Source organism: Trematomus bernacchii, unplaced genomic scaffold, assembly GCF_902827165.1.
Source record: "Trematomus bernacchii unplaced genomic scaffold, fTreBer1.1, whole genome shotgun sequence".
Taxonomy (NCBI): Eukaryota; Metazoa; Chordata; class Actinopteri; order Perciformes; family Nototheniidae; genus Trematomus; species Trematomus bernacchii.
The window spans coordinates 5,492,479-5,504,797 of NW_022987513.1; the positions used below are offsets into that span (position 1 = coordinate 5,492,479).

Here is a 12,319-nt window from a genome sequence, read left to right on the forward strand (position 1 = left end):
GATCCTCCTCCCACATTAAGCAACAGAATCATATTGAATTGAATATGAAATGTGTTTAATCACCCGGCCTTATGTTGTTGCGTGTGTTATTTTCAGTTTTCTCATGCTTACATACACTCGCCCATCTTTAGCAGATTGGGACAAACTCGCCTGTCAAGAGGCCAGAAGGTGTGCAGAACAGTCAGAGAGGGAACAGATGGACAAGAGGCAGACACACACACACACACACACACACACACACACACACACACACACACACCACACACCACACACACACACACACACACACACACACACACACACACACACACACACACACACACACACACACACACACACACACACTTGGATATTGGGAGGGCAGATCTTTTCTATGGCAAGAACCCAGCACAGTTGGACAAATGACCTCACCTCAGTATTTTAACCCCGTCCTCACATCCACGTCTCATGTTCTGCTCATGTCATCTCGCAGCTCTTCAGCACTGTTTTTTTTGCACGCTTCACTAAGTGTGCTAAGACCCAAGTGTACCATTTGCCCAACAGCTACACATAAACCATATGGTAGCTAACAGATGGATGGAATGTTCTGATTGGCAGGTGGGCGGTGCAGTGACTGGGTTACGATGCGTGTCAGAGGGTGACAGACGGCTGCCTGTCGGCCACTTTAGGCAACCATTAGCATTAGCTTGATGATGTGTGTTGTTGTCCCCCCCTTTTGACCCCTGCTTTTATTTTGCAATTAGGTCCTGTTTGTGGCTTATTGAGTTGTCTAGGAATCATTTAGAGCAAATGTCTGTCTGTAAAGTTAGTAGTGGATTCATACACTTTTTACTTTAAAGTAGCAGCCAGTAAGGCTCAGCGATGCACCTCCCACATTATTAGCTTTTCAATCATTGTGTTCTGCTTTTTTTTTTTTTACAACTGTTTAAATTATTTTAATAATGGTTGCACATGCTTTGGTGCATGCACTTCTATTTCAAGCTCATACATAATAATGTGTGCTTTATTGGATAGATTGACAGGATTTCTATCCAATCAGGGAACAAAATGAACATCCTGGACAATATGTGATTGTTTTTCTTGTAGCGGACTCAAAGGGCATATTTCATCGTTGTCTGTGGATAAACATTAGCAATCATTTTTGTTCCTTTCCTGTGATGTTTCGCCTTCACAATAGTCAGTAAAATGTGGACAGTGTCAGTGTGTTACTATGGAAACATAGAGTAACTATTTCCAACAGTTCTTGATGTGTTATTATTAGCGACTAAAACAAAACAAGTTGTTCATCTCCTAAAACCTAAAGACAGAGATATATATATATATATATATAGACAATATTAAACCTAAATATTAAAGTCACATGTAGAGTCCAGCCAGTAGAGTTCAGCCACGCTCGAATGTTTCATTCTCTTGTTTCTGTTGCATGTTATTGGTTCGTTTATGAAATCAAGCTTCAACAGTCCACTTGTATTTTATGTTGTCCCATTTTAATTCTTCTTTTATCCAAGAATCATCACATGCCGTCTGCATTTATAAATTCAATCTTCAGAAATGTCATCTTTTGTATCACCCATTCCTTGTGTTTTTGTGTGCAGCACCAAAATAAGTGGTGGGTAAAGAGAGAATTCAATGCTTGCAAATTGCTCTGAAGAAGTACTAGAGATTGTTATCATCAGTGGTGTCTGTGAGTCACTGGAGCCAGCAGGCCTTGTTTTCTGGTGAAATGCTAATAATGTCTCTGTCTGTCTCTCTGTCCTGCAGACTTTAACTACAACACAGACGGCTACGAGGGAGACGGAGCGGAGGACGGCAAGTCTCAGGACGGCTCGGAGACGCTGCCCTTCATAGATGAGTCTCCCACCATGTCGCCACAGCTGTGCGCACCCCAAGGGCCCGACGGAGAGGCCGTCTCCCCCACTCCACCAGAGAGCCTGCTGGCAGGGGTAAGAGCCCAGACACATGGCATGGACATGCTTATTTAAAGGAAGGAGGGACACATCAGTTGCAGCGCTCTTACTTCCACAAACCATTCACTCCTGCTGAGTTTCTTATGTAAAAATCCTGAAAAGCCTGAAGGTAGTTTATTAATATCCTAATTTATTATACTGAATTCCTACACTACAGAGAAGTGTATAACATATATTCCATTGGTCAGTGTTGTCATGGTGTTCATTCATATAGCTTCTTAACTCTCTTGAGATTGAACCATAGATTTTTACATGCAGTCTAGTCTCAATTTAAAAACAATAACGTAAAGGATTTTATTATCATAGTAGATAAAATGCCATTTACCCAAGCTAAGGATGATTAAACATTATAGCCGTACACCGTTCACCAACCATTTCATTTGTATCTATATGTACCAGCATATTTATGACACTGTAAACCTACTGGTCTTAACGAAAAGATAAAAATAAACCTTTCCTAAAAACTGAAACCAAACTAAAATAGTCAAATCTAAACATAATAATCAAATTGAAAACTGTTATAACTTGGTGTTGATGGAAGTGTAGTACTCCGATATAAAACGTTTTTAATTCAAACTTGCCTTTCATAACCTTCGTATGGAAAACCTTTTAATCATAGTATCTAAACTCAAAGGTTTAAAAATATCTATAAAAAAGTGAGATATTAGTTTGAAAATAAATTATTCTTACAGGCATTGCAATTTCCTTTAAGTCTCTAATTTCTCTCATTGTTCCATGCTGTTAGGAGTATATATAATACAGTCAAAGCTGACGTGTCATCAGGCACATTTTTCTCCTTGTTATTAATAGCGGTGGGTTTCTCCCTCCAGTTAGCCGCCGGATCTAGACCCTGTCTAATTGTTAGCGATTAGCCACAACAGCTAGACTGCCTGCAGCGCACTGCAGGTGGTGCATTGACAGCAGCAGGAAATGACCACTGACCCACATGGGGTCTGACGGCACCAGCACTGATCTGCCAGTCTGTGCATGGAAGCAGAATACGTTCCAGGACCGTGTTTATTCACAAAGGTGTCATTAGTAAATGAGTCAGTGTTAAAAAGACAAGGTCCCTTTTTATATTTTTATATTCAGTTAATAGCTGTCAATTACATTCTGTAGGTGGCACTATTTTCTCTGTTTAATCCGTCACAGGGGCTATCCCTGGGTGTGTGAACAAGAGGAAAAGGCGTGCTCTGTTTATGACAAATAAACCGTTGCTGCAGGAAATATTAAACTTACTGATTTGTGTGGACTTTTCCAGTGAGGTTCCACAGACACCAGACATGAAGCTGACACACAAAAGCTTTCATGAAATTGACTGTGACTTGTGTGTCTGACTGTGAGGGGGGGGGGGCTCAGTGGGAGTCATGTTGACCCTGACCTGAACAGAAACACACACTCACACCCAAACAAAGAAGCTAACAGGCTTTAGATTCACACATCAGAGCAAGCCCGAATGAAAACAGCGATCTTGAGTGGCTGGCTCCGACTTATGTGAAGTGATGTACATATTAACAGCTGGTTTCTTAATTTTGACAGTCAAGAGAAATAAAGAATTGTAATGGAGTTACCGCTGCCACTTTCACACTTTTTGTAGAAATGCCCCACCATCACAATTTTCCAGCTTTAATCTCACAGCCCCCTTTTGCTCTATTTGCTCTTTAATATGCCTGCACCCTCCCATTACCATAGTATTATAAAAACACTCTGGCATTGAACTTATTTATGTGGACTTGGACATAGTTATAAATAAATACATTTAATAAGTGTATTGTTCTGTTGAAATCATTGTGAGTCATTATCCCAGGGTCTCTTGAGTAAATGAAAATGTGTCTCCATCTAGGGGCCAGTTTTGGTAACAACAGACAAGACTGGACAATTTAAATCAAGTCAATCATTTATAACCTACATTAGTAACCACATTGAGAGAAAATTATGTTTTCATTAAATTCAAATCATTATAAAGAAATGTAGTGGAAGTGTTCAATCATGTTCAGATCTAGTGAATCTTTGGAGCCTTAGTTGCTCTTGAGAATGAAATACATTTTTTTATTTTTTTAGGTTTTAAACAAGATATGTAAACATTTTTTAACCTTTCCACCTTTCATTTCATTGCGTGCAAACTGTTGTCAAACTGTCTAACCTAGAATTGCAGTTCTGTGGGTGTATTCTGTATTTATTAACTCTGCCTCCTGACCCTGGCACTTTAGTAGAAAACTGAGTCAGAGCACTTTATAGCAGCGGCTGGTTTGGCACTATGAGAGAGACTGTTATAGGAGCTTTCTGTCCAACGCTGCAGCCTCCAAAGGTCTTTCCTATGAACTCGTCCTCTCTTTCCTCACCGCCTTGTTAAGTCGGCCTTTCTTTCCGCTGAGTTTGCCTTTCATCTGCTGACATGAGAGAGCAAACGCTGACGCCTCTGTGCCAAGATGCATCAATTCAGCATGAGGATCGCATCTGTAGCCCACATAGGAGTTAAAAGAAGTTTGAGATGTTTTATTTTACATATTGGGATGCTTTAAAAACATTTGACCTTATACTAATGATGGATAGCGGATGTAGTTGTGTTGCCAATTGGTTAGTTTGGGCTGTATACATGAATTACTTGGTTAATATTATGCTTTTTCTTTTTATCCTCTTTGCCAGATTTATATATTTTTTCATTCTGGCTTTCTTGAAGTCTCTTTCAAGCTTATTTCTTTGTTTCAAGTTTCTTTCTTTTCCCATATTAATGGTTTGCAATGTTAGTGACCTAGAAATAAAAGCCATAAGCATAATATACTTTTGTTTCCCCACTCTTCCAAGTTTTGTTTTGCAAGATAAAGAGTGAAGACTTATACAGAGAGCCTGAGAAATGGGGGAGGAGAATCTATAGGCAGGCAGACTTCCTGTAAAGTGACATCTACGGGTCAGGAGCAGGGTGAGAGGTCGTGAAGAGTGAACTATAGTCATTCACAAACACACACACACCCATAATTGAATCCACACATCTACATATGGGACGTTTTTTTACTTTCTAGTTTCAAGAAATATTGTTTTTCTTCATTCCTTTCTTCTATATATCCTATTTTAAATCAACCCCATGTTCTTCCCAAGCTACACTGCTGTGAACTCTGACCTGTAATTAGAATCAGCCGCACCAGCAGCACACGAGCCGATCTCTGCTCCACACCCAAGGCTCTCTGCAGATCAATAAAGAGACAATGGGCACAGAGAGAACTCTGCAACACTCTGCGAGAATAAGGGAAGCTGTGTGTTTTGAGGAAGTGGCTTCAGTCTGAAGATACGGAAGAAAGAGAAGAAGAGAATGAAGCGGACTGACTCCCAGAGCAGCGCAGACACAAGCGCTCTATGTAGCCATCCAGGAAGTGGCTGGAGAGCGTTTGTTATTGAGGGGAGGGGCAGACGCAGAGGGAGGGCAGACCTCATCGACCGAGGTGGAACACACACACACTCACACACACCAGGAAGCCCGGCAGAGGAAGGGGGTGGGGTTGCGTAGGCGGGGTCCTCTCCCTTTCTCTCTCTCTCTCGCTTGCGATGTCCAGACGACTTGCTCTGAAGGGAAAACACTGATGTGTCCGGGCAGGCCCTGAAACAGAGGGGATCTCAGGCAGAAAGAGGAGAGGAGGAGGCGAAGGAAAGGAAAGAATAATGGAGGAGGAAGAGGAGGAGGTGCTGTGCTACTTGGACAGGGTGCTGGAGGAGGAGGAGGGGGAGGTGTTTGAATATGGAGATGGGGAACTGGATCACATCACCCCGACACATAGACAGTTCAAGGTGAGACAGCGGCTGGATGCAGGGGGATACACACACACACACACACACACACACACACACACACATAAACACTTTTGCGATTCACACCCTGACCAGGCTAGACAGCTGTGCTATATATAGCTAAGTGGAAAGTGTTGTTGGTGTTTTGGGATGATGTGGCATCACTATGTGCTGCTACGTGAGACATCTGCACTGCACGAGTGTGTGTGACAGCCATTAGTGTGTCAGCCTGAGGAGGCAGCTACTCTGGAGCACATGCCTCCTCACTCTGATGCTCTTTCAACTCGGCCGGTGTTTTTCTGGTTGTAACTTCTAAATGAAGTCTGTGTGTGTGTGTGTGTGTGTGTGTGTGTGTGTGTGTGTGTGTGTGGTGTGTGTGTGTGTGTGTGTGTGTGTGTGTGTGTGTGTGTGTGTGTGTGTGTGTGTGTGTGTGTGTGTGTGTGTGTGTGTGTGTAGTGTGTGTGTGTGTGTGTGTGTGTGTGTGTGTGTGGTGTGTGTGTGTGTGTGTGTGTGTGTGTGTGTGTGTGTGTGTGTGTGTGTGTGTGTGTTGTGTTGTGTGGTGTGTTGTGGTGTGGTGTGTTGTGTGGTGTGTGTTGGGTGTTGTGTGTGTGTGTGTTGTGTGTGTGTGTGTGTGTGTTGTGTGTGTGTGTGTGTGTGTGTGTGTGTGTGTACTCGCTACAGTTAAATGGAATGAAAGGTTGTGGTTCCCAGTAACTCTTCAGCTTTCTTTATCAGACAGAATAAGAGCAGAGGGCACCATAAAAGAGACCACAGCTTTCTCTCTATATCAAAAGTAAGAAGAAGTGCACGCACAGGAGCAGGTTGCCATGGAAAAGTCCTTTCACTGCTCATGTATTTCTCATCTTGCCCTCTCGCCACACAGTAGCTCTTTGTACAGCACAGGGAAAATATTCCCACTGTTGGAAAAAACAGTTTTTTCCCTTCCTTCCTTTTTCCATCTTGTGGTGATATGTTTGTCGCAGAAGTAAAGAGTAAACTTTACACGCCACCAACGTGTCCTTCTTTACTTTTGCATCAAATTGTATTTGTTTAGTATTGTCAGGGCAGCTACACACATCTGGCATCATATTCCAGACCTTAAACAAGCGATGAAATCATGTTAGAAGTGGCTCTGTTATTGCAATAAAAAAAAACAATGACATAATGAAAAAACATTTGCCTGGAGATGTGAACCCACATATGGTTTATGGTGCTTAAAAGAAATGGTGAGCTGCAGCAGGACTTACATATCAAAGGACCATCTTAGAGTCTCAAGAGGAAATATGACTCATTTCTAGTGCTGCTTATAGTTTGAGTTCAAGTCAGAGAGAACATTTTCTTTCACTTTGTTTCAAGTAGTAACAACGTTGTAACAGACTCAGAAGCTTTCTCTATAAACAGATATGTGCAGGCAAGCTTTGCAAGCAACAGGACAAGGTTTCAGTATCTTGAGTGTTCTGGTTTCTGTTTGTAAGCCTGTCAAAAGAAATCATTTTGTTGGACGATAATTGTCCAAAGAAAAAATGTATTATTGGGATTTAAAGACTGTATTAAGCCACTGATATAATGATAATATAACATCACAATACACCCTTTTAGTCTTTAAGAACATTCACACAAATCGGAATTTGAATGTGATTCTTTTCTTATTTATTTTTAACCAAAATCATAAATGAATTGGACTTTCAGGATCTTTTAACAAAAAATGTGCAATGTCTGTCTGCAGCGTATGTAAACAAACCAGCATATAGTCACAGTGAAGGGCCCAAGAAGAAGAGGCCATGTCTATATCAGAGCGGGCGCTGTACAATAGCTGCCCACTGCTCCTACTACTAGGATGGGTAAAAAGTAGAGGACACATTTCACTGTGTGCTGCGTGCTCTGCATGTGTGACCATTAAAGAGAGGTTCATCCCTCCAATTCAAACATCAAACATATATTGTATGAGAAGTAAACAATGTATTTATTGTGACAGACCTAATAGTCAGCTTAAAGTCAGTAGGCAGGATGTATTGACCAATCAAGTGTTGCCAACCAATTGGCCGAAATGCAATTTAGGAACCCATTGGCTATTTTTGTATGATGATATTGCTTTTTATCAGCCTATCATTTTATCTGCATTGAAACTTTCATAATTTAGAAAGTTTGTAATTGGATTGTAAACAATGACCCGTGCACTGAGGGGGATTCCTAATTGGCTACATAATAACCCCCACAAAATATTGGCCGTTGCCCACTAGAGGCTAAATTGCCACCAGGTAATTCTGAGATTGAATTTGCTCAAACTCTGCTCTAGAAGGTTCCATTGGAAACCTTTGTTAGCTTACTGATGCTATAATGGGATCACACCCTGATGGATTGAGAGTGGAACAGCTGATTGACATCCTTCACTGGACACTTTGACCCGTGCAATTAAAAGTGACTTGATCTACACAAATCACTCCTGGTTCTTCTTGTAATTCTCTTTAGATTGCCACAGGGAGATAAAGCACCAACACTGTCACTGTACAGATGCACATGTAACATTTAAGAGTAACATCTTTTACAAGATTTAACTGCTACTACATATCAAATATTTCTAATTTATTTCCAAAAGTATATTCTAAATGTGGTGTTCTTTGCAGGTAAATATCCTCAGGGAATACATTCTGCCATGTCTCTGCTAAACCAATTCTTAATGATCCTGTAATTTAAAAAATCTAAAGTTTACAATGTTCAGTACTGTTCCTGGTACACAGTATAGCTCGAGTGTTGGTCATGATAGGATTAAAACAATTGGGTCATGGCTCCTTCTTGTCTTATCAGGCAGGTGTGGTGATATCATATCACTGTGAGGATCTGGTTGTGTTAAATATTAACTTTCCTTTCTGCTCTTATGGCTGTTCTTTGGCCTCCCTTAAGTACACACTGAGACTTCTTCAACGTCACTCTGTCTGCAATTCTCCACTTTATTGCTGTGTGCGTCTGCTCAGCAGGGGGTAAAGAGGGAATGACACCCTGCACAGGTGAACAGCTGTTCATTTACTGTTAAGCAATATGCAGTTGTACTATAGAGGAATATTTAAATTAGGATTTCCAGTGTAGATTTCACACATTGGAATTGTTTTGGTCAACACCATATGCCATATACATATAGTGCCTTACATTATTTTAACACCAATGTGGGTTTTTCCATTATAGTGCAGTGTAACTCATCCTGCAGGTGTTAACATATTATTGTAATGAGTATATGCATGAAAAGCAATAATTATTAACTTCACACCCTTGTATAGTGTGTAATTTATTTAAAGCCGCCAAGGATATTTTGTTTTTCAGTATCATTTGTTTATCTGCAGCATTATGGAAAATGACTGGCCCTATTTTCATCAAACTTGGTAGAAGGGTGTATTAAGGGCCAAGGAAGAACCCATTACATGTTGAAGTGAATCAGTGGGTGAATACAAACAATATTATTCAACTTCCAACACAAAATATAAGCTTAAAGCAACATAATACACATTCTGTTATATTAAAAACATACACTAGTTGACATGCCTCCGTCTCTAAATAAGTAACATAATTAGTCTACCATAGGTGGTCCACCAATACTGTCTACAACCTGTCAGCAATTATTATTACTTGTATTATTACTATTATTCTAAATCAGATGTACAGGCATCCAAACTAACACGAATATCAAACATAAACATCCCTCATGTCGTCCAATTATTTGGTCCCTATGCATTTGAAGTTCCCTTTAATCCGGTATATATTTGGCTTTTTTAAAGAAATGTAATCATTTTTACCCTTTTCTACTTTTTATAAACATGTGAGGTTTATGGTCTAGCTAAACAGTAGTTACACCAAAAAAGGTTAGTCTGATTGGATTGTGATAAAATGCCCCAAGGTTTGAATTGAATGTCTGTCTGACTTGTCTCACTCCATGCAGAATTTTTTTCTGCCCATTCCTGGGATAACAAACACATCAACAGTAAGGATGCCAAACATTTCACCTCAGATTAACTGTTTTATCACACCTCTTCCTCTATTGAGAAGTCTTTCCCAAACTACTGTTTTCCTCCGTAGAGGGATAACAGTGTGAGTGTGTTGTTTTCTCTAGCTCCTTAATGTTGCCCAAACATGATTAGGGAGGTAACTTCCCTGATATTAAAGTAAAAAAAAACACTGCCTGGAAGCACTAGTAGACTTTCCCGCAGAGGAAGCAGTCATTTACATGTTTTTATACTAGCTAAATTCCCAAACAACGGCTATGCACTTCTGATGAGTGTGTTTAAATCTCCTGTTTACCTGATGTGGTCACTGCAGGAAATGAGCCTGAGTCATCATGGCACTGTGATGTGGTTAGAAATTATTCCTGGATTTGAGTTTTTTTATCAGTGTGAAATGTGAAACTTCTTGTGTTGTATGATATTACAATTATGTGTATTTTATCATGCAGGGAGACGTAGAGAAAGGACTGGAGATGAAGAAACTGGTGCTGTCTGGTTTCCTGGCCAGCGAGGAGATCTACATAAACCAGCTGGAGGCCCTGCTACTGGTGAGACACACACACCACACAACACACACACTTCAAAAACATTACTTGGAGAGAAAATAGTTTCAGTTTCATTTAGGTGCATGCATGTTGCAGTGCTGCTGCTTCTGTGTGAACTGCAACCACACTATTAGTGGTTAATGGTCAGAATGAAGGCAGGACCTCAGTCACTCAGTTTCCTGGAAGAAGCGCTGAACATGCTTCCCCAAAGCTAGGCTACTATGTCATATCCTGTCATCTCTGCTGCTCAGACACAGTCAGTTAGACATCAAACTCATTTTTTTTCATATCTGTTGTAGTACAAAACCTCCACCGCTACACCCACACACAAAAAGCTTTATTAAGCAGTCAATTATATATACAGAATATCTTTCAGTAATACTGGCAGAAATCTGGTCCAACTCTCAGTTCCTACTCGTTCAACTCAGTGACGACACGATAAAGTTTTTGTTCCTTTTCTCCTCCAGTTATTCAGTCATTTAGAAAAAGTCTTAAGCACACATATGTATTAGATTTGATGCACTTTTTTAAATTTTATATATATTATATTTTTAAGTCATGCTCTATTTATCACTTCTCTATCATAATAGAGTGGTGCAGGGATGACGGCAAACAAACTTAGCGGGAGTGTTTACGTGTTCGGCGTAATGACGTACAACGTCCTCGACAACTTCTGTAGTCCTATTCAGCCACTTGTTAACAACCATCGTTTTTCAGACACGTAAACTCTTAAAAAATCACCACTAGGGTCACTGCTAATGTCGTAGAACAAAACGTGATCTGTCTCTTAAATTTGTGTCAACCACAGACCTTATTTCGAGCTATTTTCCAAACTCTGGAGAAATCCCATTGTCTCTGAGACGAGGGAACCGGTAGTGGTAAAATGCTAACTCACTTCCGGGTTTTAGGACTTGTCACTGCACCACTCTAGAGAGTCATAAAGATTTTTCAAGTGACTTGTGAGGATAATCATGTGTATCCCAATAATTCAAATTGACCATGTGTATTTATTGCAATCCGCAGTAATATCCCAACTATCCCACACCTACTCACAAGCGGGAAAGTGTTGGATTGTGTTTTGTAACCCTCTTCATTAACTCTCAATTGATGGTGGTGAATATGACGGACTGAAAACTTATGTCAATATCTGAAAGCTAACGTTAAATACTTCTTGGTTCTTTTGTTATAACGGCAAACTACAGACTGCTGTAAACACCAGAGGAACACTAGTCCATTGCATTTAGCTTTTACATTTTGACACAAACTTAAACAAACCACCTCACCTCAGTCACAAGAGACTTATTGAATTATTCTTAACAGCCAAATATCCCAAATGAAAGGAGCAATAGATGTAACAATGTGATTAGACTGTAGACTGAACTCCAGAGCATATAATTTCATTCTGGGAATAATGCTCTTAAGATGAGATATAATAACTTAATTCATGAAAGTGTATCACTAGAAAGATCCTCTTCTTTCATTTCCTTTTGAAGTCTACTAGGTCATCAGCATTTATCATGTAAAACTTGTCTGGCAGACAATTGATCAGACGACACTGATATTGATAAGGGCTTCAAGCTTTAATTACATTTTTAATATCACTTTGTTAAAGTGTTCCTGCTTTTATTTACAATAACAATGATACCACACATAAAATGTTCTGTGCTAAGCTGAGAATATTTAATTTAATATACTTCCAAGCATGGCCTTGGACAGCACACGTTTACAGTACTTACTAACACAAGTAGTTATTAATAGTAACTACTTAGATATTGACTTCACATAAATGTATCCATCACAGTTAATCAATAATCACATGATGTAACATCAATTCCCTCCATGTAACATTAATGTAACATGGAGGGAATTTATGTTTCAATGACGTGAAAGTGTTTTTCTATTCACTGTAATTGAGAGCACCCCCCGCCATATCCACTCCACACGTCTATGAATAAATGAGTTGCCGTACAATCTGATTTCTCAGAAACTGCTCTGACGTTTAGAGTCTCCCAATGGCAGAGCAGAGAGGCTAAGATGA

At 40.0% G+C, this 12,319-nt stretch overlaps 1 protein-coding gene across 5 annotated transcripts in view; it reads left to right on the top strand.

Annotated features, from left to right (window-relative positions):
* The window catches only part of abr (ABR activator of RhoGEF and GTPase), a 126,551-nt gene that overhangs the window by 42,789 nt on the left and 71,443 nt on the right, over positions 1–12,319 (top strand). For 4 of the 5 annotated variants that reach the window (XM_034152866.1, XM_034152876.1, XM_034152895.1 and 1 more), the window contains exons 2-3: positions 1,762–1,943; positions 10,186–10,284. In XM_034152866.1, coding sequence (XP_034008757.1) covers positions 1,762–1,943; positions 10,186–10,284 — 281 coding nt within the window. Of the gene's footprint in view, positions 1–1,761; positions 1,944–5,448; positions 5,748–10,185; positions 10,285–12,319 lie in introns of those variants that run through there. The other variant, XM_034152905.1, reaches the window with a different exon arrangement.